The 24,647-nt window shown below is 30.8% G+C and overlaps 3 protein-coding genes across 4 annotated transcripts; 1 reads left to right on the top strand and 2 right to left on the bottom strand.

The window, feature by feature from the left end:
• The first annotated feature begins 5,508 nt into the window (after window positions 1-5,508).
• On the top strand, window positions 5,509-7,534 carry LOC111683596. Of its 2 annotated transcripts, XM_023445690.2 has the most exons (4): window positions 5,541-5,983; window positions 6,664-6,809; window positions 6,945-7,088; window positions 7,176-7,534. In XM_023445690.2, exons 1-3 carry the CDS (start codon window positions 5,830-5,832, stop codon window positions 7,077-7,079), a joined length of 435 nt encoding a protein of 144 aa, XP_023301458.2. In that variant the 5' UTR covers window positions 5,541-5,829; the 3' UTR covers window positions 7,080-7,088; window positions 7,176-7,534. The 2 variants fall into 2 exon arrangements, with proteins under 2 accessions (XP_046807145.1, XP_023301458.2); XM_046951189.1 differs by lacking the exon at window positions 7,176-7,534 and having other exon boundaries at window positions 5,509-5,983; window positions 6,955-7,084.
• Window positions 7,535-12,512: 4,978 nt separating this feature from the next.
• On the bottom strand, window positions 12,513-17,240 carry LOC111683589 (caprin homolog). The gene is made up of 4 exons (XM_023445682.2): window positions 16,675-17,240; window positions 15,641-15,823; window positions 15,412-15,578; window positions 12,513-15,350 (listed from the first exon to the last, which is right to left on the bottom strand). Exons 1-4 carry the CDS (start codon window positions 17,089-17,091, stop codon window positions 12,599-12,601), a joined length of 3,519 nt encoding a protein of 1,172 aa, XP_023301450.2. The 5' UTR covers window positions 17,092-17,240; the 3' UTR covers window positions 12,513-12,598.
• A 2,343-nt stretch (window positions 17,241-19,583) lies between these two features.
• LOC111683593 (echinoderm microtubule-associated protein-like CG42247) lies at window positions 19,584-23,474 on the bottom strand. Its single transcript, XM_046951820.1, has 9 exons — window positions 23,331-23,474; window positions 22,858-23,246; window positions 22,105-22,254; window positions 21,857-22,028; window positions 21,697-21,792; window positions 21,227-21,625; window positions 20,747-21,167; window positions 20,052-20,448; window positions 19,584-19,983 (listed from the first exon to the last, which is right to left on the bottom strand). Exons 1-9 carry the CDS (start codon window positions 23,352-23,354, stop codon window positions 19,830-19,832), a joined length of 2,202 nt encoding a protein of 733 aa, XP_046807776.1. The 5' UTR covers window positions 23,355-23,474; the 3' UTR covers window positions 19,584-19,829.
• Between the last annotated feature and the right edge of the window lie 1,173 nt (window positions 23,475-24,647).

The raw sequence follows: 24,647 nt of genomic DNA on the forward strand, positions 1-24,647 counted from the left end.
TATAGACTAGACTATAGACTAGACTATAGACTAGACTATAGACTAGACTATAGACTAGACTATAGACTGGACTATAGACTAGACTATAGACTAGACTACAGACTAGACATAAACTATTGTCTGGACTGTAGCTTTGTATATAGTCTTTAGTCTTGCTGTAGTCTGGACTGTCGTCTTATCTAAAGTCTAGTCTTCAGTCTGTACTATAGTCATGTTTATAGTCTGAATATAGCTTGGACTACATTCTAGTCTATAGTCAACTAAAGTCTGTTCTATAGTCAGAACTAAATTATATGTATGGTCTAAAATATAGTTCATATATATACTGTATTACAATATATATAGTCTGGACTACAGTCTAGTCTATTGTCATGATTATAGTCTAGTACATAGCCTGATTTGTAGATAATTCTTTAGTCTATTTAATGGTCCGTTATATAGTCTGCTTTATAGTACAGACAATACTTATTGTTTTCTATAAGAAACTTTAGTCAGGACTAAAGTCTGTGCTATAGTCTTAGAAAAAAAAACTTTCTCTAGTTGATTTAAAAGTTTTGTATTTGTGATGTTTTTCTCGTAAAGGATTAAACATAAATTATGTGTTTAATGACAAGATATAACGAGTTTTTTTTATAACAACTAGAAACTAAACAAAGAAAAAAACACGTTAAAAACAGGGTATAAAGAGTTTTTGTTTTTAGAATTTCCTTTAAATAAAAAAACACCAAAAACTAAAAACAAACTATAAAAGTCAAGGGAAAGAAATATAATTTATAGTTTGCTTTAAAGCTAATAAAGTTAAAGAAAAAACTTTTATAATAAAGCATACTTTAAGGACTTTTTAGAAAAGCAAAGAAAGAAAAACACTTGTCAACAGACATACTTTAAAAAACAGCAAAACACAAAAGTACTTAAACTAGTTTTTTTTATTTAAATTAAATTATGTTAAAGAAAACACACACATAACAACTAATAAATCTTTAGCTTTTAAAGCCTACTTTAAGGCTTAACAGTCTTCCTTAAAAAAATGAATAACACTCTTTTTTAAATGACCTCTTTATTTCATTGCCTAAGTAAAACAACATTTTAATTAGTGTTGATATATCACGCTTAAGACTACAACAACTTTGCTGTAATTAATACTGATTTCTTTCTTTAAACTTTTTTTTTTTGTTTTTTGCTTAACAAATCATTTGTATATACATAACTATATAGTATTAAGTATTATATGTATTTAACCTCTTATAAATTGCATTTAAACTGGCACACTTCAACTCAACAACTTTTCTTATAAAAGAAGTTTTAAACAAATTTCAAAACAAGAAAAATATTTGAGAAAAAAACTTGTAGACATGAATACCAAATAGCTGTGCACATTAGTTAAAATGCCTTTAAAACTGAATTTAAATACCATGACATCTGACACCTACCACAAACCCCCACCACCTCGCCTAAAAAGTATGCTGCATACCAAACAACCACTTGACTTTTTGTTTCAATAAAAACAACACAGCAGCAAACTGTTAAAACGTGCAGCATATCAGGCAGGGAGTAAAATTAGCATAAGCTTAAACACAACACAGCAAAAACATATAGGCAAACATACAAACATAGATAAAATTGTCCCTATTAATTTACATAATACTCTTGAATGTCATTATTGTAACATAAATTTTGCTGATTGATAAGAAATCACAAGAAAAAAAGCATTCAGACATATTCTTGTCTAATGTACCTAAAAATAGGCTTTAATTTTATCTCTTATTATGCAAGAAAAAAGTTAAAGCTTAAATGTTTTATGGAGAAAAATTTTCTATAGAAAATATCTCCATTTTACAGAGAAATTTTACTTATTTAAAAAATATGTTTTCTTTCTTTGGAGGGAATATAGAGGTCCTTTGTTTCTTAAGTAATTTATCTTGTTTTTTTGGTAAAAGTGTCATGTTCTCTTAATGTTTTAATTAAAGCCCTTTTTAATGGGCTTTTTTTGGTTGAAAAGTTCTTAATGTAAAATAGGTTTAATAGAATGTTAATGTAAAGAAAAAGTTTTTTGACTTTTCCACAACAACAACTTAAATTTCAATAATTTGTAGAAAAAATGTTAAAGTTATTATTAAAAAAATTCTAAATACTAGAGAAAGGAAAGGGAAAACAAACAAATAATAGGACAATAATTAACAGGAAACTATATTTAAAACAAAACAGTTTTAAAAAGTTTAAGTTTTTTATTAATTTCTTGGTTTTTATAGTGTTTTTAATTTCCCTTAAACAAACAACATGTTAAATTATTAACAAATTTGTTGCTTTTTATTATATAAAATAACACAAAATTATTTCATGGTAATTAAATTCATATGGTTTTCTAGCAAACTGAAAAAAATGTTAAGAGTCCTTTTATTTAGGCAAAAACTATAATGTTTAAAAGCTTTACAGCAACCACAAATCTTGGGCAAGTTTTTGTTTTTTAAATTTATTATAATTATATTTCTTCTATAAAATTTTAATTAAAAAGTATAACATCAAAGTTATTAAGGCTTTATTATAGAATTTGCCGTTTTTTCTCATTCTAATTTTCAAATACTTTCTAAAGAGTGTTGAAAAGTATGCTTTAGAAAAAATATAATATATTTCTTTAACCCCTTTTGCTTATACTTTTTAGAAAATAAGTAAGAAATAAACCAAAAACAAATTATTTGTTTAAAGTAAACTAACAATTTTTTTCTGTCACAATTCTTACCAAAACTAACATACACACAACAAAGCTAAAACACTGACACTCTAACCACAAACCCACAGACAACTGAAATTAAGTAATTATTGCCTTTAATTAAATTTATATTTATTTACCTAAAAAAATGGGGGATTTTATTTATAATTATAAAGAAACCCTTCTTATGTTTAAATTTTTTTAAGTAAATTATTGTCTTTGTTCTTTAGTTTCCCAATTTTAGTTAATTTTCTTAATTTTATTTAAAAAAAATCCTTAAATTTCTTTAAATAACAAACCTTTGCAACTAGCTAGCTTATTTTAATCCAAGCCAGACACCTTAAACCTTAACCGGTTGACAACTTAGTAAAGACACTTAAAAACAAACGTTTTTGTTTGTTTACATTTATTCTCTACAAAGTTGCCACTTTGACTTCAAAAGCAACAAGAGTAAAAACATAAACATTAATGTTGCCAACTAATTATATAAACACAAACATCATGGCCAATCATGGCGTTTATTTACAATTAGTTTTTCACACTAAATAAAGTTGCCAACTATTTAGTATATGTTATTAACAGCACAGATGTTAAAAAAAGGAATAAATTATACTAATTTAGGTTATGGTTGTTATTTTTTAAATAAAAAAGGATTTACTGTTACAAATATTTGGAAAACTTATAAAATTTAATTAAAAATTAGGAAATTTTCTATAAATTAACTTAATTGAAGTAAACTAGAGAGAATTTATAAATTTTTTATAGAAAATCTCACTTCTTCACAGAGAAATTTTCTTTAAAATAAGTCGCTGTTTTACAAAGAAATTTTCTATAAAATATGACAGTTTCACGGAGAAATTTTCTATAGAAAATGTCACTGTTTTACAAAGAAATTATCTATAGAAAATGTCACTGTTTTACGAAGAAATTTTCTATAGAAAATGTCACTGTTTTACAAAGAAATTTTCTATAGAAAATGTCACTGTTTTACAAAGAAATTTTCTAAGGAAAATGTCACTGTTTTACAAAGAAATTTTCTATAGAAATTTTCACTGTTTTACAAAGAAATTTTCTATAAAAATGTCACGGTTTAAAAAAGAAATTTTCTAAGGAAAATGTCACTGTTTTTACAAAAGAAATTTTCTATAAAAAATGTAACTGTTTTAAAGAGAAATTTTCTATAGAAAATGTCACGGTTTTACAAAGAAATTTTCTTTTGAAAAAGTAACTGTTTTACAGAGAAATTTTCTATAAAAAATGTCACTGTTTTACAGAGAAGTTTTCTTTTGAAAAAGTCACGGCTTTACAGAGAAATAAAGTCAGCTTTCTTCAAGAAAAGTTTAGTTTATTTTGGAAAAAAATTAAAAAAAAGTTTTCCTAATTAAAACTGAAATGTTTGCAATAGAAAAATCCTTTAAAATAAATTTTTTAAAGTTATTTTGAACTGTTTTGCTAAAAGTCCCCAAAAACTTATCATACATGTAAAAATTATTATTTTTTGAAAAAAAAACAACTTAAAGTTGTTTTTAATTAAAAAAAATAAAAAAATCCATAAAAAAGTAAAATACAAATCAACAGCAAATAAAATTTAAAAGTAGAGCAATATCTTTTTTATATAAAAATAAAAAAAACCTTACAAGCCAAGTATTTTTTCTTTAATTGTTAATAAATGTATAACAAAGTATTATTATTAACACCATAAAAAAAAACTTAAATATTGTTTTATTATTTTTGTAAGTATTTAAAAAAAATAAACTGTAAATTTTGTGTTTATATATTAAAGAAAATTAAAAATTATAATTAAAATCCTTAAACTCTATAAAGAGTAAAAAGAAGGGTTTAAAACTAATTTCCTTTTAAAAATGTGGCCTTTAATTCCTAAAGAAAAACTTTCTTATAACCTAAAAAAAAAAATTATAAATATTATTTTTAATTTAAAAAAATGTATTATATTTAAAACCATTTGTATGCTCTCCTTTATTATTAATAATTATTTGTTTAGTTTATAACATTATATGTTTATTTAGTATTTAGCATTTAACATTAAAAATTAACTAATTTTAGTTAAAAAAATAAATAAAGAAAACCATGTTTTCTGTTATTTAATAAAAATAGTAAAAAAATACTTTAGATAATAACAAAAAAATTTAAAAAAAAAAACTCTAAATCAAATCAAAACTATAAGTCTATTATGAAAAAAATAAAATAAAACTACATTCATTATTAATAACATTTTTAAAATATTATTCAAAAAATAATTTAATAAAACTAAATGAAAATCATAAAAAAACAATTGTTAATTAAAATCAATAAAGAAAATCAATATTATATATAAAATTGTAATATTATGCAAAATCAAGGAGAAATGGAAATATTATATATAAAATATAGCAAAAAACAAAAAACATTTTACAAAATATTAAAAAAATAATTTTTGTTTAATTTTTATTAAAAAGGTTTGTAAATATAAAACAAAAACTTAATAAATATTTTAATAGTTTTTGTTTTACCAAGTAAAAATTTAAAATATTTTTTATAACGGCTGATTGTATAAAAATATAACAGTTTTTTTAAACACATCTTAAACTTTTTTTTTATATTTTAAGTTGAAAGTTTTATTCAAAAATATTGTTTGTATAACAGTTTTTCAAAAAATGCTCAATTTATAACAGTAAACGAAAAATTTTATGTAAAAAAGTTTTCTTCAAAATAATTACGCGTATATCAAAATTTCCCCGAAAAAAATTTTCAGTATAACAGTTTTTATAGCAGAAAATTTTATGTATAACACTTTTATTTTTAAAAATATTAACCTTAATTTGCAAGTAAATTCTGCTTAATTACTAATTTAAAAACAGAAATAGTACAAACATAACGGTTTACTAACAAACACTACCTTTAAATACAATGCTGCTTACTAAGTTGCCAACTATCATTAAGGAAACAAAAAGCAGCTGGCGTTTGTTTACATTACAAAAACACCTAAAACCACAGAAATTTGTGATAAATAGTGATTTTTTAATTTTTCTGCTTTAAATGTGAATTTTTTAATAAATTAAAGTAAAATGTTTAAGTTTATTTTATAAAGAACGTTTTTACACTCATATAAATCTTATAATAGTATGAACTCGTTGGAAAAATATCGTTTTTGTTTTCTGGCCGGCTTGTGTGCAGTCGGTGGCAGTTTCTTTGGCAAATTACCCAGTTTACTTAAAGATAACAGTGTTTTTGGGCAGGACCAGCCCATTATAGCTAAGTCCTGGCAAATTTACGCAGGTATGTTAGAAATTTTATAAAATTTTTATTATTTTTTTGGTAATATTGCTACAACCTGTTAAGCAAATTATTATTAAAGTAGAAAAAAACATGCTTTTTGGCTTTTTTGTAAATAAGATTGTTGACAGTTTGTATTTGTTGTTAATGGTGGCGTGTCATAATGTCCAATGTCATAATGTCCACAGACGTTATGACGCACTAAATTGAGTCATAATGTCCATGGACGTTATGACAATTTCAAAAGTGTTACAATGTCCATGAGCAATGGGACATAAAGTCCATGGATTTCAAAGAGTCCATTTATCAAAAAAGGCTTAATTTAGCGAAGCGGGTGTTCGAAATACCCCAGAGTTTGAAACCCCTGCGCCCGGCCGAAGGCCGGCTATCCAGGACACTTTTTAATAGGAGTCCAAAATGTAACAATTACCAAATTTAGGAGCAATTCTTTTCGGGATAAGAGCGTCCCTATCTTTAATTTTAAACAAATTTTCCAATACATTTCTGATTTCAAAATGTCACAATGTCCATGGACATTATGACATTTTAAAAAAGTGACATAATGTCCATGGACGTTATGTCATTTTTTGGTGTGTCATAATGTCCATGGACATTATGACATTGGACATTATGACATGCCACCGTTGTTAATTTAATTTTAAATATTTGTATTTTTCTCTTAGAATTTGCTGTATATCAAGCTGTGCCTTTAGTTTTAATGGTTTTTAGTAATCTATTGAATTGGCGTTACTTTTTGAAAGCTCTCCAACTTACGGAACAAACCTTGACAGCGACTGTTTTAACAGCAGCCAGTAATTACATAGTATCAGTAAGTTTTAATAAATTAACAAATAATATGTATATCCGAATTTAAGATTGTACTATAGTAGTCTGATATATAGTTAAGAATTTTGACTTTTCTAGATTTCGTGAGTAAATTGTTAAAACTAGTGAATATTTCAAGTTCATTTTAGGTTCTTTGGTTTTTAAGGAACACTTTAGCTTTTATTCCATACTCGGATCCACTTTTATAGTCTTAGGCTTGTGGTTCTTATGTGCTGATACTCAAGGACACAAAGTGAAAGAAAAAGAGAAGTAATTGAAAACAGTAAGTATGTTATTAATTTTTTTTATTAAATTCACATAAAAAGATATAAACTTTCTTTAAAAATTCATATTCGTTTTTCTTTAATAGATAATATTACTACAAAACTGTTTCTAAAGAACAACCTCTGGCAGTTTGCATGACAAGAATAAGTATCACCAATTGCTGTAAATAAACCATAAAAAAATCCTAGACAATTGTTATTTTTATTGACAAAAACTAGTATTATTTACATACATTAATTAAAGATTTTAAGTTAAAAAAAGATACATACAAAATTTAAATAAAACCTAAATAAAACATAACGGAAAACTAAATAAAAATTCAAAAATAAATGATATCTAACAAAACAATATTATCGATCTAATTGCTAAAATCTTTACCTTTTATTTGATATGGAATTTCCCGAGTAATAAAGTTCAAAATTTGTGTCAAACATAAAAATTCTTCTATTTAGCTATTTTATTGAAATTTCTGGCGGGCCAAAGATTGCTGAACTAATAATTAAATTTGTAACCTTTCATTTGATATAACTATCACCTCAATACACTAAAGGGTTGTTGAGTTATAACGTTCCAAAATTTAATCAAACAACACCAAAAACAGCTAAAGATGTGTGCAAATAGTTTTTCGATTTTGTTCGATTTTTCGACGATTTTTTTAGAATTTTGCTAATAAAACTTGACACATTTATAAAATGGAATATGGCGATTCCTATAAGCTATAATATAATATCCTACGTCAATTACGAACTGAGATATACCATTGTTTACTATAAATTGCACTTTTTAGCAGGTATGGCCAAATACCTGGCGGTCCAAAGGTTGCCCATTTTGTAGCCAAATTTCCAATCTACCCCATGGTGAAACATTCACTTCAATATGTTAAGTGGTTACCGAGTTATATCAAGTTAAAGAAATTAGTGTACGGGAATCCACCTACTACCAGGTTCTGGTGACTTGGTGTTTTACAAAAAAAATTGACATTTTTGTTTTTCAATTTTTGTGGGTGAAAGAGACCTCTAGATTTTGCTTAATAACTCGGTTGTCCTTAAAGATAATTGAATGAAATTTGGTATGAAGATAAAGATGGATCTGAGGTATCCACACTAACAACTGAAAACTGCCACGCCCACTTTTTGGGGTTGAAATGGGCGTGGAAAGTTTTATGTTATTTATGGCCATACTGGAGTATTTTTCAAAAAATTAATGCATGCATCTTGTAGTATAAATCTTGACCTTTCATTTGATATAACTTTCTCAACTATACTTTACACCATTTTCGAGTTCTAAACTTTCAAACTTTGTTCGAACATAGCAAAACAAATTCATTTGGGATCAAAAACACTTAGATTTTGTTGTATAACTGCGTCGTTCTTTAAGAGAATTTGATGAAATTAGGTATGTAGGTTAAGAAAGAAATGCTGATTATATTGAAGAAAATTTAAAACTTGCCACGCCCACTAGTAAGGAAAAATGGGCGTAAACATATTTTTGCTATTTTTAACAATTTTGACTTAATTTTTGAGAAATTTATGTTGCCAGTGTAATAGTTTAAATCCTTACCTTTCATTTGATAGCACTTTCTTTCTAACATATTAAACATTTCCCGAATTATAAGGTTGCGAACTATGGACGAACAATACCCAAAACTATCAGATATTGCAGCACATATTTTTTGGATTTTGTTGAATATTTCCACGGATTTAAAAAATTTTTAAATAAAACTTGGCATATTAATAAAATGGGATATTACGATTCCTATAAGCTATCATACAACACCATAAGTCCATTAATTAGTGATATATAATTATTGAAAATGCGTAAACACACAGTTGAAATTTTCAACAATTTCGACATACTTTTTACAAAACAAATGCACTAATCAAACAGCTGAAATCCTTACCTTTCATTTGGTGTAACACTCATTGCAATACATCAAAGAGTTCTCAAGATATAACGTTCAAAACTTTAGTTCAACAATGCCAAAATGTAGAAAATGTGTCCACAAATCTTTTTTCGAATTTGTTCAATAATTTAACTATATTTTAAGATTTTTTGAATAAAATTTAACATATTTATAAAATGGAATATTGCGATTCCTATAAGCTATCATATAACCTCCTACGTCCATTAAGAACCGAGATATACCCCTGTTTACTATAAATTGCACTTTTTAGCAGGTATGGCCAAATACCTGGCGGGCCAAAGGTTGCCCATTTTGTAGTCAAATTTCTTATCTACCCCATGGTGAAACATTCACTTAAATATGTTAAGTGGTTACCGAGTTATATCAAGTTAAAGAAATTAGTGTACGGGAATCCACCTACTACCAGGTTCTGGTGACTTGGTGTTTTACAAAAAAAAATTGACATTTTTGTTTTTCAATTTTTGTGGGTGAAAGAGACTTCTAGATTTTGCTTAATAACTCGGTTGTCCTTAAAGATAATTGAATCAAATTTGGTATGTGGATAAAGATGGATCTGAGGTATCCACTCTAAATAAATGAAACTGCCACGCCCACTTTTTGAGGCGAAAATGGGCGTGGAAAGTTTTATGTTATTTATGACCATACTGGATTATTTTTCAAAAAATTAATGCATGCATCTTGTAGTCTAAATCTCGACCTTTCATTTGATACAACTTTCTATACAATACCTCACACCATTTTCGAGTTATAAACTTTCAAACTTTGTTCGAACATAGCAAAACATGTATATATCAAAAACAGAAACACTTTTAGATTTTGCTGTATAACTGCGTCGTTCTTTAAGAGAATTTGATGAAATTTGGTATATAGGTTAAGAAATAAATGCTGATTATATTGAAGAAAATTTAAAACTTGCCACGCCCACTAGTAAGGGAAAATGGGCGTAAACGTATTTTTGCTATTTTTAACGACTTTGACTTAATTTCTGAGAAATTTAATTTGCCAGTGTAATAGTTGAAATCCTTACCTTTCATTTGATAGCACTTTCTTTCTAACATATTAAATATTTCCCGAATTATAAGGTTGCGAACTATGGACGAACAATACCCAAAACTATCAGATATTGCAGCACATATTTTTTGGATTTTGTTGTATATTTCCACGGATTTGAAAAATTTTTTAATAAAATTTGGCATATTAATAAAATGGGATATTACGATTCCTATAAGCTGTCATACAACTCCATAAGTCCATTAAGAAGTGCTATATAAGTGTTTAAAATGCGTAAACACACAATCTAAATTTTCAACAATATCGACATACTTTTTACAAAACAAATGCACTAATCTAATAGCTGAAATCCTTATCTTTCATTCGGTGTAACTCTCATTGCAATACACCAAAGGGTTCTCAAGATATAACGTTAAAAACTTTAGTTGAACAATACCAAAATGTAGCAAATGTGTCCACAAATCTTTTTTCGAATTTGTTCAATAATTTAACTATATTTTAAGATTTTTTGAGCAAAATCGCACAAATTTATAAAATGGAATATTGCGATTCCTATAAGCTATCATATAACCTCCTACGTCCATTACGAACTGAGATATACCCCTGTTTACTATAAATTGCACTTTTTAGCAGGTATGGCCAAATACCTGGCGGGCCAAAGGTTGCCCATTTTGTAGCCAAATTTCCAATCTACCCCATGGTGAAACATTCACTTAAATATGTTAAGTGGTTAACGAGTTATATCAAGTTAAAGAAATTAGTGTACGGGAATCCACCTACTACCAGGTTCTGGTGACTTGGTGTTTTACAAAAAAAATTGACATTTTTGTTTTTCAATTTTTGTGGGTGAAAGAGACCTCTAGATTTTGCTTAATAACTCGGTCGTCCTTAAAGATAATTGAATGAAATTTGGTATGAAGATAAAGATGGATCTGAGGTATCCACACTAACAACTGAAAACTGCCACGCCCACTTTTTGGGGTTGAAATGGGCGTGGAAAGTTTTATGTTATTTATGACCATACTGGAGTATTTTTCAAAAAATTAATGCATGCATCTTTCCACCTTTCATTTGATATAACTTTCTCAACTATACCTTACACCATTTTCGAGTTATAAACTTTCAAACTTTGTTCGAACATAGCAAAACAAATTCAGTTGGGACCAAAAACACTTTTAGATTTTGTTGTATAACTGTGTTGTTTTTCAAGAGAATTTGATGAAATTTGGTATTTATATAAAGAAAGAAATGGGGAACATTTTGTGAGAAACAAAAAGTTGACACGCCCACTTGGCGGAGAAAAAATGGGCGTAAATTTGTAATTCATATTTTAGACAACTTTGTATTTACTTTTTGATAAAATGAGATGAGCTACTGATAGCTGAATTCCTAAACTTTCATTTACTACAACTTTCATCTCAATACACTTAATAGTTGCGAAGTTATAAGGTTCCAAATTTTGTTTCATCATAACCAACAGCTGCCAGTTGTGTCTAACAATATGTTTTTGTTTCTGTTCAATATTTCAAAGGTTTTTAACAATTTTCCACTAAAAATCGGCACATTTATAAAATGGAATATTGTGATTCCTTTAAGCTATCATACAACTTCCTACGTCTAATATAATGTAAGTTCTTGCTCTAATTAAAACTATGTGTTTTTAACCCATAAATCATTCAACAAAATTACAAACTACTGTATTGTTTTTTGTAATTTTCAATTTTTTATGTAGATTTTTTAAATTTATTAAAAATTATATTAATAAAATGAACATAAATAAGTATATTTCCTTGTTTTTTATCTTCTTTTATCTTTTTTTTTTGTTGCTGTAATTTTCTTTTATAATGAAATTAATTAATAATATATTTATGTTTTTTTTTCATTCCTTTCTCTGCTGCTCTCTTTAAACATTCATATTCATCTTGATTTTTTTTACGTTTGTATGATTTATTTTCTTCTTGTGGTTGTTGTTTAAAGGTATATTGTATTTATTTTAAATATTTGTATGTTTTTTTGTTTAAATATATAAGTATATCATTTGTTTTTGTTGTATGTTAAATAATAATATTCTTTAAAGTTAAATAATTATTCATATGTTCTTTTTAAAGATTAAATACATAAATTGTTGTTGTTTCTTTTTTTTTTTTTTTGTTAATTAATCAAGTGTTTGAAAAAAATAAAAGAGGTTTTTCTGCCTTCTGCTTCAATATATATGTATGTATATGTAAGAAATAGGATTACTTTGTAAAGTTTCCTTTTTTTTAAGAGTAGAATTTTATAAACTCCTGGTTGTTTAAACACCAGGTTTTGGTAAGTAGTTTTGTGTGAAAGGGAGGGGTAGGAGGGGACGCGTAAATATTTTTGTTTTTTGGTTACACTACTTGTTTGTTTGTTGTTTGCTCTAAATAATAATGAATTTTTATAATTAAAAATTCTCCTTTTAGTTTAATTCTACATAATTTATACTTTGTAATGTATTTTTTTGTATGTGTGTGTGTGTGTGTGTGGGTCTTTAATTTGTTAATTCTTAAAGGGAGAGTTTCTACCGTTTTGTTTTTCTTTCCCGGGGAGTTTTAATTTTTATTTTCTATACCCAATGGCATACGATTAGATGACTGCCGTGAGTTCATATAAGAATTCGAGTTTGTGTTTGCATTGGAGTTACCGCCGCCAGTGGAACGATTGCCCATGTGACGTGGTGGTGGACCATTGCTGCGGGAGTTGGCAGAGTTGTTGTCGGAGCCACGTGGGCCCCTATAATTGCCACCTCCACCGCTGCGCGAGTCATAACGTGAATCCTTGTTGGAATACACATTGCTGCCAGCGCCACCGCCGCCTCCACCACCACTGCCATTTTGGTAGTAAGAGTTGTTGGTAGCATTTTCATTATTGCGGAAATAAATACCACTAGAATTGCCGCCTCCACCACCACTGCCGCGTGTTTGTCCGTTTTGTGGTGGATTGCCTGAGCCATAATTAGAGCGTCCCCTATAACCACCACTGCCTCCTCCTGGACGTCTATCATCCCGTCTGTCATCATTGCGTTGTCTTTGATAACCGCCCGAATTAGCACCTCCACCTTGGCCGCGATTGCCACTCGAAGAACCTCTGCCATAACTGCCAGAATCCTGTGAATGCCAGTGATTCGTTTCTGAGCGATTATCATTGACATAACCACCCGCACTGGTATCCGCAGAATTGCTATTTACGTTGGCATTATTGCTGCTGTTGTTGGCCGTGGCAGTCCATTCATTTTTACGCGTTTGTGTTTGCTGCACCGTAATGGGCGAATTGGCATTTACCTCGGCACTCCATTTATTAGTGGATGCTTCCACAGTTGTGGTTTTAAAATCCTGTTGGCTATTGTTTGTTGCAGAAGTGCCACTCGAGGCCTTTAATACCGATTCATCCCATTCATTTATCAAATCGTTTTTGTGTAAATGATGAGTGTTGTTACTAGCATTGGCTTCTTGCAATGCATTCAATACTTTTTCGGCATTGAGTTTATTTTGCATTTGTTTTTCATAACTGAGACCGGCTACCACGGGATTTTCAAATAGAAACCCGGCATTTTTAGGAGTTTGACTCATATCTGCTGTGGAGTTATTAGTTGGTAATTGCTGTTGCTGTTGTGGTTGCTGCTGCATATTTCCCACCAAATTTTGATTTTGTGGTGTCAATTGTTGTTGTTGCTGTTGCAAAAGTCCCTGTTGCTGTTGTTGCATTAAGGGTGTAGAGGGAGCATTAGCATTAGCCAAACGATTCATCATCATTAAAGAATTAGGAGGCTGCTGTTGCTGTAAAGCTTCAGCCATTAATTGCTGCTGTTGCTGAGGTGTGGCCAGTTGTTGTTGTGTTTGTACCGGTGAAAACAATTGTTGTTGGTTGCCCTTTTGTTGCTGTTGCTGCTGGAATAAGGGACTGGGAGTTTGACTTTGCAAGATATTAGCATTAGGGTTAGCCTGTTGTTGCTGCTGTGGTGGTGGCATTTGTGGGAATGATTGATTTGTGAATGTTTGAGTTTGTATGGGTGTTTGTGTAGCAGTTTGCTGTTGTTGTTGGTTTTGCTGTGTGGGAGGAAGTTGCTGGTTAAGTTGCTGTTGCAATTGTTGTTGTTGTTGCTGATTTGGTGTATTTGCGGTTTGTTGTTGCTCCGTTAATAAATTTTGCGTAGTTTTATTTTGTTGCAGAGGCTGCTGTTGTTGCTGTTCGAACACTATAGTGTTTTGTGGAACACCTTGTACGCCTTGATTATTTAGATCGGGAGAGTCTAGTTCACTGTCCTGCAGGAAATAGAAGTTACCACTACCAATAACTTCGGCCAATGGTCTTATTTGTTGCAAATACTGTTGTTGCTGCTGTGGTTGTTGTTGCGGTTGAGGTGGCTGTTGCTGCTGTTGATGATGATTAGTTGGATGTTTAAAGAAATTCTGCTCTACGGCATGTACGGGAGTGGGATTGAAATGACCCGGAGGTGGAGCTTGTTGTTGGGGATTGGCATTATGCATGTTTAAGGGTTGGCCAGCAGGACTGTTAAGCATTTGTCGCTGCTGTTGATTAGCTTGTGCAGCATTAACGCCTGTCACTCCTGTCTGTTGTTGACTTGCTAAACCTGTCATCAACTGGCCGGCAGCGTTAGTGGGTACCGCGCCCATTAATGCGGCTGCATTTGGCATTTGTTGTAGTTGTTGGGGTGTAGGCTGTGCCATTGAGGCATGATACATGGCCACATGTACGGGTGTAGTGTTACCCGAATGTGCTGTGGCTACAGCCGGTTGGAATGAGGGCACTGCCGTGGCTGGTGGTGCCATGGGGGCATTCATTATGGGGGCTGCGACTGCCTGAGGAGGCATATTTGCCAAAGCCACTTGTTGCTGCTGTAAATCCAAGTGTTCTTTATTAAAACCTTGCTGTTGTTGAGGGATTAGTCCAACATTGTCCACTATGGGTGCCTCATGACCTGATTGAGTCATATTACCGCCCTCCAGATTCATGGTATCCATACCCTCTTCTAAAGCATTTAAATCCTGTTCTTGTGTTATAATTTCAGTTACTTCCTCATTATTCACGTTTACTTCTGGCTCCAAATCGTCGTCCAAAGTTTTTAACTCTGGTTCTGGTACATCCGTTAAATAGATTTTATCCAAATAGTCAGATTCTTGTATACGATGGAAAATACGCTTAACACTTTCATAGGTGGTCTCGCCATACTGTTTGGGGCGAGCATCTATGGTCATGGAAAAGATTTCGGCGGCTTTTTGGGCTGAAGTTGCAAAAGGGACATCTTCTGACGTTTCTGGACGTCTGGTTTGGACATCGAAACAGCTATTAAAAATAACATTAGTTAGTATATTTCTATAATTTTTATAAACACAAAACACCTTACAATTTTTCTATAATTTCCATTTCACTTTGCTCCAATTTGGCAGCGCCATTCTCGCCGGACAAGAAATCATTGCGTACCGCTTCATCGGTGAAACAGGACAAAATATTTTGAATTATTAAGACTTCACGTATTTTAATGGTCTCAGCCTGGGCTTTGGCAATTAACTCCTATAAAAATTATTTTAATTATTTAATAGGATCTTTTGTTAGCAACAATTTTTTTGACTTACCTTGCGAGCCTGTTTCTTTTGCTCTTTTTCGGCATCTTTGGTGAATTGCTGCATTTGTTTAACCAAATCCCGGGCAAATTCCAAAGTAGCCATAACAGCATCATATTTAGCCACTGCAGCCTTTTGATCAGAGCTTAATTCTTTGCCAGAAGCCTGTATGGCGCGATAACCTTCCAATTTTGTCTGCAAATTATAAAATATCAAAAGAATTTTGTTAAAAATACAACTCTACTTAATTTTTTCATAAAATAAAAAAGTACTAAAATAATTAACACTGTAAATGCAAAAACAAAAAATCAGGTCAATGAGAAAAAATACAAACAAAGCAACAAACAAGAGGGTTTCCCAGAATAAACAATTGCAAAAAATGAATCACGTTGAATAGCAGCAGCAGCACTTTAATATAATTAATTACTCATAATTAATATTTAAAAATAAAATAATCTGATAAGACATAAAAGAACTAAATAAAAACATAAATAATCGTTTAATTCTTTTTCATGTTTTCCTTTTCTCCACCTTATACTTTTCACAGTGTGGCAGCTCTGCTAATTTTTACTAAACATGGCGTCGCAAAAAATGAGAAACACAAAAAATCTGCACTACGAATTACAACAAAACGCAATATATGAAAAAATGGTGGAAAAATGGGACAAAGAAAAAAAAATCAAATCCTTTGTCCTAATTTTAAAGAAAATTTTACATAAAAACCTTGACTAATTTTGAAAACTTGAAATTTTTTCCAAAATTGTATTTATTATAATTTATAAAAGCTTCTCAAATGAAGGCAAAAAATGCCGGTTAGACGCCATGAGCCCAAGTTACTTTTTTTGTAGCTAATTTAACTAAAAGGGCCTACCAGGGGGAATTGAAAAAACTTTAAATGCTTTTTAAATTTTCCGATTTACTACACAATTGTAAAAAATTTCTTTTACAATTGTAGATCACCTTGAGTTTTAGTTTTTGTAACTTTAATGTAAAAAAAAACTTCACTTTTTCACGTTTACAATTTGCACACACACACATTCACTTACCTTGCGTTTTTCCAAATTGCGTATTTTATGCTCAATTGTGGTAAAAGTCAATTTCATGGGATTCAAGGCATCATTGCCAGCATCCTTATTAGCTGTAGTAGATGAAGCATTTCCAGCCGCCGAGGATGTTTCCCAATTTTTGCTATTTGCCGCTGCAGCAGCGGCCACCACATTGTTGGTATTTTCTTTAGCCGTTTTTATGCTGGATGATGATGATGTCTCATTGTTATTGGTGGTTGAGTTGCTGTTGTTGGTAGTGGCATTGTTGGATTTTGTTATATTTTCCGTTATTTTCTTGCTACTACCTTTAGTACCGCCACCACTAGTTCCACTTGCACCTCCAGAATTAACCGAATTCACGGAGGTTTGTTTCACTAGTTTAGTATTTGATTGGTTATTATTTGAAGCAGAAGGCATCCTCCACGGATAAAAACTGAAACAGGAATGAAGCACAACACAGACAAAATGAGCGTGTATATGTTTTATTTGTGTTTTTTTGCACAATTTTTTTCAGTTCTTTTTTTTTCTTCTCTTATATATTTTTCTTCCCCAAAAACTCGGTTTTTTCTGTCATCAAGCCAGAGCCCTGTGCGACAAATATTGATAACGTCGTCGACTAATACTAAATATGTCGTCGACGGCTTAAAATCGATTGTAGGCCGGCTAAGTATTCAATTACTTTTAGTTTTTAAATTTTTAAGGATTATAAATAAAAATGGAATCCCAGAGAAAGTGGGATTTTGGAAGCAAATGTATTGTTTATAACAACAAAAACAGAGCAAGCACAAACGTTTTGTGAGAAATTATGCAGGGATGGATAAAAGATTCTAACTACAATGGTTTTCCAGACATACAAATTGTATATCAATAGTTGTTGAGCAAAGTTTTACAACGGCCAAATTTCAATGAGGGGCTTATTATTAGATAAAAGAAAACTTGCTTAAATAAAAACAATGTAATTTTGTATTGTAAAATTCCATAAATTTAGCGAAAGTGTTTTGTAAATTGTACAAAGTATCGCGAAATTTTTAAGCCATATTTGGCTGAAAAATTTACGGCGGCGACGACTTTGACATTTTGTTCGGCGGCTAGGCTTAGTCGGCCGAAGCCGAAGGAACGGCGCAAGTTTCTGCATCAAGCGAACGAGAACGAAGAAAACTAAACAATAAATTCTGCGACTTTGCAGAAATACAGATATAGTTGCCAGATGATTTGCATGCAGAATCGTCAAATTTCGAATAGAGTTTTTGGTTAAAGTCGATTTTGCAAAATTTCAAACATTTTTTAATTTATAATAAAGAGATTTATTGACATTTGTTAATTTTTTTTTGACCTGTCTCTAATTTTTACTTACGAAGCCGACATTCTCTTAAAAATGCAAATACTTAGATTTTAGGCCGATTTTCTTATTATTATTATTGGTTTATCAGTGCATTTGTAACAATCAATATATTGACTTTTTCTAACAACTTACGATTTTTATTAACATTTTCCTAAATTCTTTGAACCAAATACCCTACTTATGCAAAAATATTTATATAGGGTTGCAATTTTTAGTGGAGTTGTAAATTTCACTGCAAATAAATGAGAAAGTGCTGTCAGCAAAATTTTCTTGTAAAATTTCTAATTAGATATCATGTTTAAAATATATTTTCAGGAGAGAGCCCACAATCAGTGTTACCAAATGTGGGGATTTATCCCGAAAATTTTCGATTTCATGTTTTATTTGGAGATAAATTTTCGTGGGAAAAATTTGTTGATTTTTATAATTTTTATTCTGGCAACGTTGCAAAATTTGTGTAAACAGTTTTAAAGAAGATAATACAGTTTAAATGGTGCTGGACTGCACTATCAGCTTAATGAACTTTGTTACCGTTTAATATGAATGAAACATGTGGCGTTTTTGCAGTGCCAGATAATAGTGTGCTTCAAATTAGAAAACAAATTGAAAAATCACATATAATTCACAATAACACTGGCAACGCTACAAAATAAGACATGTTAATAAAACCGTTATAAGGGAGATAAGACAGTGAAAAACGACTGCACTACCTATTAAATGAACTATAATTTTATTAGTACTATTTAAAAACTGTTAAAATTTAAAAATAAAATTCAAAACTAGATTTATGGTTCAAAATATAGTTATTTAAGGGAATATATATGTATACAACACATGTTTTTTACATTTAAAAGCTGTTTTAAAGCTGATTTTTAGAGAAAACACTTTGTAATTATTTTCAACAATTATTTATTTATTTTGATTTCATTTTTATTAAATTGTAATTAATTTTGGGGAATTTTTAAATATATATTTTGTTTCAATGCCAACAGGTTTTTTGTTTGTTCATTTATTTGTTACTTAAAGCTAAAAGTTATTAATAGTTTTTTATTAATAGTTTTATATTTTTTGTAAGGATTCAATGATTTAAGTGCACTTTGTGTTTTTGTTGTTATATTTCAACTACAATTTTTAATGGGAATTTGTTTTTATTTAAATCTATATTGAAATTTTATGTTAAAATGGACATTTTGTTAATTTTTATTGGTTTATATGTTTTAACAAATGAAACGAAAACTGAAAGGGAAAAATGAAAAATGTATAAATGAAATTTCAAAAAAAAAGAATGTATTTAATATTATTACTGAGTATGTTAAAGATAGTTTATAAAGTTAGGATTAAGTCCACCAGTGGCTTATAGTCTGTAAAGTAGGAGGAGTAGAGTATCAGAAGAAAAGACGTAAATATAACTAAAGAAAAAAGCTAAAGAATTTGGAAGCCTTTTTTGACTTGTAAGAAAATAAAAAGGAAGACCAATATTTAACATAAAATTCTTTAAATTTCTTTTTACCATTTTTTGTAAAATTTTCTATTCAAAATATAGTTTCTTGTTTTTTTTTTTTTTAATTGGAAGTTGTTTTTTTCTTCAAATTTCAAATTACTTTTAAAAAAGCCTCTTGTTTAGTTGTTTTTAAATAAAAAATGCAATACGAGGTTTTTCTTCTTATTTTGGGGGGGCGGGCTATTGCTACTACTGGTATTCCAAAGAATCACTATCCAAATTGGTGGAGGATTGTTTGGAGGTGCGACGACGCCAGTAGTCGGAATAGCGGGACTCATACTGTACAGTTGTACGCCATGGTGGCCATTTCAGCTATTCTTCAACCAAATCCCAAACCATTAAAGAGGCATCGGTGCCACCCACAGTAACAATAGTTTGATCGCCAAACAAGAAACGTGCACAGGCCACCATGCCCGAATAGACTTTGGCCTCGTGAAATTCAGCACGAGGACTTATGCAAGGATATCTAAAATAGAAAAAAAAAACAAATACAACATTATAAATTTCATTAACGCCTCCTTAACATCTTCATACCTAAATAATCTTATATAACCATCAGCATCGCCAGAGACCAACATATCTTGTGCCGCCGAACGACTACAGGTAGCTATTATAGTATTGCTATTGCTGTAATAGCGATTGCTCCATTGTCCGGCCACTAGGAAGCCCACCGTACAATTACTTGTCAACCATTTGACATCTTTCATCGCTATGGGACTACGTTCGGGACTAAGGGATTTGGCATCCCAGAAAAGTAAATCAAAATCTATGGTTACTGTCTGTACAAAATTGCCATCCATGCTCCAATCTAAGTGGGTAAGTGGTTGGGAACCGCGTATTTTGTTGACCTTTTTGTAGGAGAAACCATCGCGCGAAACACGGAATAAATAAATGCTGCCATTTTGGGAACCCATGGCAATCATATCGCCAACTGGAGAAGAAAAAACAATTAGAAATGATTTAAAACGGTTAGGAGTCATTAATCTGTAGTTGAGGTTCCAGTTTATGATATTGAACGTAGTCTAGTTAACAGTCTAGTCTCTAGGTATTGCTATAGACTAGTCTTTAGTGTATAATATAGTTTGACTTATAGTCTGGACTGTAGGTTATATTGTCGTCTAGTATACAGTCTAGTCTATAGCCTAGTCTATAGTCGAGTCTATAATCCGGTCTATAGTTTAGTCTGTTGTCTAGTCTGGTCTATTCTACTTTAGCTTTACTCCACTCACCCTGATTAAAGGCCACACAATTAATCGGCGAACCACACACTCTTAGCGTCAGCATCACCGCACCATTCTCACAATTAATGACTAACAAATGACCCTCAGTGCTGCCAGCAGCCAGGGCCGTACCAAAGGGATGAAAAGCCAACGATACACATTCATAGCCTGTCTGTATGGTCCATATAAGTTTACTCTTGCGCCACAGAGCAATATGTTTATCATGACCCGCAGTAGCGAATAAATCATCATCGGGATGGGCAGCCAAACCCCACAGCTGGCGGCCGTGACCAAAAACAACTTGTGTAAAACGTCTTTGGAGAGAACCTTCCAAAATGTTGTTGCGTGTGGTGCCCACATAGATATTACCATCATTGCGCCCAGGTCGTTGGGGATATATAGTACGTACTCCGCCAGCGGATTCGGGTAGCTAAAAAGGTAAGCGATATATTAAATCAGAGACGATTAACAGTTTTCAACTGATTCTACCTTGGTATCTGCTATTTTCTTATAATTCTGCAAAGAGTCCCAGGCTGCTATTTTTCTATCCTTCTCACCACCCGACAATAAAGTGCCCTCGCCCAGCATTATCAGACAGCCAATACCCTTGGTATGGGCCTCAAATTCGGTGCGCACAAAATACGCACCATCCGAGTCCACCGAGTATATGGTTATAAAACCATCTGAGTCCGCTGTTATAACATCACCATCCGGTTCAAATTGTACACTAGTGACATGAGATCGTGAAGGCTGCTTAACAATATCGGTGCGTTCAAAGAAACCATCTTTACGACGATGCCAAAAGGCCAAATGACCACGACCATGAGTAATTATAAGATTATCATCGAGAGGATGAAAGGCTGCACCAGAAAGACCCTCTTGTAAGGTCTAGTAGGGGAAAAAAAATAATGCAGAAATTAAGGGAAATTTATAATTAAATTTTTTTGACTTAAACTTACCGCTACTTTGCCCAATAGATGACCCCATTGCCACTGCCATACTGAGAGTATACTTTCACGCCCACTGTCTACTGCCAAAATATAACTGCCTCCATTCTGTTTAATATGGAAATTTTCCTTTAACTTTTTGGATCGAATGAAGGGTTTTTCGTATACTCACTAATTGCGAAAAGGCTACTGCTGTAACACCCGTATCTAATTCTCCCATTCCGAAAACATATAAAGTTTGCAAAGATTCTGTACTCCATATGCGTACATGAGCTTGCGATTTACGATCTCGTCCGGCTTTTTGGCCGGATGCCACCAGTTCACGGGAAGGATGAACGTCCATGCTGAAAAATAAAAGCAAAAAGATTTTAACATATTTTTTTTTAGCAATTTTCAGTTGGTATTAGTTATTGCACCTACCACATAATATCTTCTGTATGTCCGGTATAATGACGCTGGGCATCTTCATCACGATCCAATAAAACCGCCACAGCGGCCACATAATACAAAAGTTCACCTGAGGGTAAGACCCATAAATTACGACGTGCATCTATGCCGCGATAGCCATGACTAAAATAAAAATATTTTAATTTAAAAAATAAAAATATTTGAATTTTAAAATAAAACGACCTACAGTACGTATGATTAATATTAATTATGACTTATTTTAGATTTTTGCTCATAATTTTGTTAAATTTTAAAGGATTTTGAAAATTTAAAAAGATTTGTGTTCGTAACACTTTAGGCTTTTAGAAAAAATATTTTAATAAATTTCAAAAATTTACTTTAGTCCAAAAAAGTTTTTTCAAAATTGTAAAAAAAATTTTAATTTTTTATATTCTTTTGTAAAATGTTTAAATTTTAAGAAAAATTTGATTTGTTTAATAACATAGTGTACAAAGTTGCAATTTTATAACTTTTTTTAAGAATTTCGGACAAATTCTAGAGATTATTAAAATTTTCTTTAAAGGGCCTACAATACGTATGATTGATATTAATTAGGACTTATTTTACAAATTTCTTTATAATTTCGACAATTTTTAAGGGATTTTGAAAATTTAAATTAAATTCTTTTTAAAACACTTTAATGTTTCAGAAATTATAAGCCAACGATTTTTAAAAATTTTCTTTAATATAAAAAAATATTTTTTTTTATTAATTAATTTTACTTACACCCATTGCAATTGTAATTTCTTATCTGGTGGTGTATTATCAGCTGGTGCATGATGTGCTGGTGGATAGAATGTTCTTCGTAGACCCCTTATAGTCACTTTGGTGGGATCCTCTTTCATCATATCCAACATGGTGTATTCACCATTTGTGCGTAATATTTCACTTTCAGGAGCATATAATATGCGAGGACGACTTTTACTGCGTGGTCTAGCACCACGTAAAGGAACCTTTGGAAGATCTTCTGTTGGTAAAATAGGAGCGGCTGCCATTACGGAGGGCCTAGACCTAGAACGTCTTATAGGAGAGCCGGCAATAAGAGCAGTACCAGTGGCCAAATAAAAAGTATCCACATCGGCAAATTCATTACGTAGTTGGGAGAAACTGCGTACCTAAATAGAATAATTTTGTTAATGAAATAAAAATAAATTGTTGTTAATTTGTTTCGGTAATTATATAAAGTTTTGTTGCTTTACCTCTTGTCCTGTGCCCGTATACATTTTCTTGGCGCCATTAATTTTCAGTACTTGACCCAAATCTTCCAATACTTCTTCAAATGGCTGAGAAGTGCGTAGATTGAGTAAAACACGACACTGTTTTTGGCCAAAACAACATTCAACCAAAAGTCACGTTTTTTTTTGAAAAATGCCGCATTTCGAAAAGCAAAAAATAGACATGAAAAGAAAAAAAATCAAACAAAACAATAAAAATTATAATTTTGTCTTGAAAATTATACTTATTATTATTGTTATTATTATATGGCAGACAGTCAGGGAAATCACGTGCCATAATAAATGAAATATTTGACGTTTATTACACACAAGTTTGATGCCTCTAAAAGAAACCTAACAAAATGTATCGCTGAATATTTGGATCCTTTATATGTATAAGTGTATGTTAAGCACAATACTTCTTACTTTAACAGTTTGTTTGTGCTTCATTACTGTAATTGTAATTTATTTATGAGGCCAAGGAGACGTGTCAGTTCTAGAGACTAAATCCTTACTGAGTATTTATTTCAATATATAAATTAGCTTAGGGGGGAGAGAAAAAATGTATACATATAAATGCAGGCAGGATATTATACGAATTTCCCTGTTAAAATAAATCTAATATCAACAAAATTGTAACGGAAATTAAAATGGATAATAAAGTGTTGAGCCTTATAAAAAAAAGTGAGATAATTTTTAACGCCTTGATTTGGTTCATTTTTTTCGAAATTTACTTCAACAGGGTTTGGCGGCAAATAAGTGTTTTGTTTTTGCAGTGGAAAATATATTTTTCGCTAAAGGTTTTTATTACAAAAGCATTTTATTTTCTAAATATTTGATTTAAATTTGTTGAAATTTTTAAGAGGTTTTGTTTACTTCGCACTACAGTACGTATGATTGTTATAATGCTATATATGTATGTAAGACCCTTAATGCATTTCCATTTTCGAAATAACTAGACTAAAAACTAGATCAAAATTAGACTATAATAAGACTAAGGACAAAGACTAGACTAGATCATATACTAGATTATAGACTAGACTATAGACTAGACTATATACTAGACTATAGACTAGACCATAGACTAGACTATAGACTAGACTATAGACTAGACTATAGAGTAGACTTTAGACTAGACTATAGACTAGACTATAGACTAGACTATAGACTAGACTATAGACTAAACTACACTAAAGACTAGACTATAGACTAGACTATAGACTAGACTATATACTAGACTATATACTAGACTATAGACTAGACTATAGACTAGACTATAGACTAGACTATAGACTAGACTAT

This window comes from Lucilia cuprina, chromosome 5 (assembly GCF_022045245.1).
Source record: "Lucilia cuprina isolate Lc7/37 chromosome 5, ASM2204524v1, whole genome shotgun sequence".
Classification (NCBI taxonomy): domain Eukaryota; kingdom Metazoa; phylum Arthropoda; class Insecta; order Diptera; family Calliphoridae; genus Lucilia; species Lucilia cuprina.

Bases quoted from the DNA above. Each gene is read 5' to 3' on its own strand.
- LOC111683593 (XM_046951820.1), bottom strand. From the start codon at position 23,354: ATGTATACGGGCACAGGACAAGAG. The intron at 21,793-21,856 runs GTGAGTATACGA...CATATTAAACAG, and splicing joins CAGTAGCCTTTTCGCAATTA to AATGGAGGCAGTTATATTTT. The intron at 21,168-21,226 runs GTAGAATCAGTT...TTACCTTTTTAG, and splicing joins AGAAAATAGCAGATACCAAG to CTACCCGAATCCGCTGGCGG.
- LOC111683589 (XM_023445682.2), bottom strand. From the start codon at position 17,091: ATGCCTTCTGCTTCAAATAATAACCAATCAAATACTAAACTAGTGAAA. The intron at 15,824-16,674 runs GTAAGTGAATGT...TATAATTTGCAG, and splicing joins GCAATTTGGAAAAACGCAAG to ACAAAATTGGAAGGTTATCG. The intron at 15,351-15,411 runs GTAAGGTGTTTT...TATTTTTAATAG, and splicing joins ATGGAAATTATAGAAAAATT to CTGTTTCGATGTCCAAACCA.
- LOC111683596 (XM_023445690.2), top strand. From the start codon at position 5,830: ATGAACTCGTTGGAAAAATATCGTTTTTGTTTTCTGGCCGGCTTGTGT. The intron at 5,984-6,663 runs GTATGTTAGAAA...TTTTTCTCTTAG, and splicing joins GTCCTGGCAAATTTACGCAG to AATTTGCTGTATATCAAGCT. The intron at 6,810-6,944 runs GTAAGTTTTAAT...GAATATTTCAAG, and splicing joins CCAGTAATTACATAGTATCA to TTCATTTTAGGTTCTTTGGT.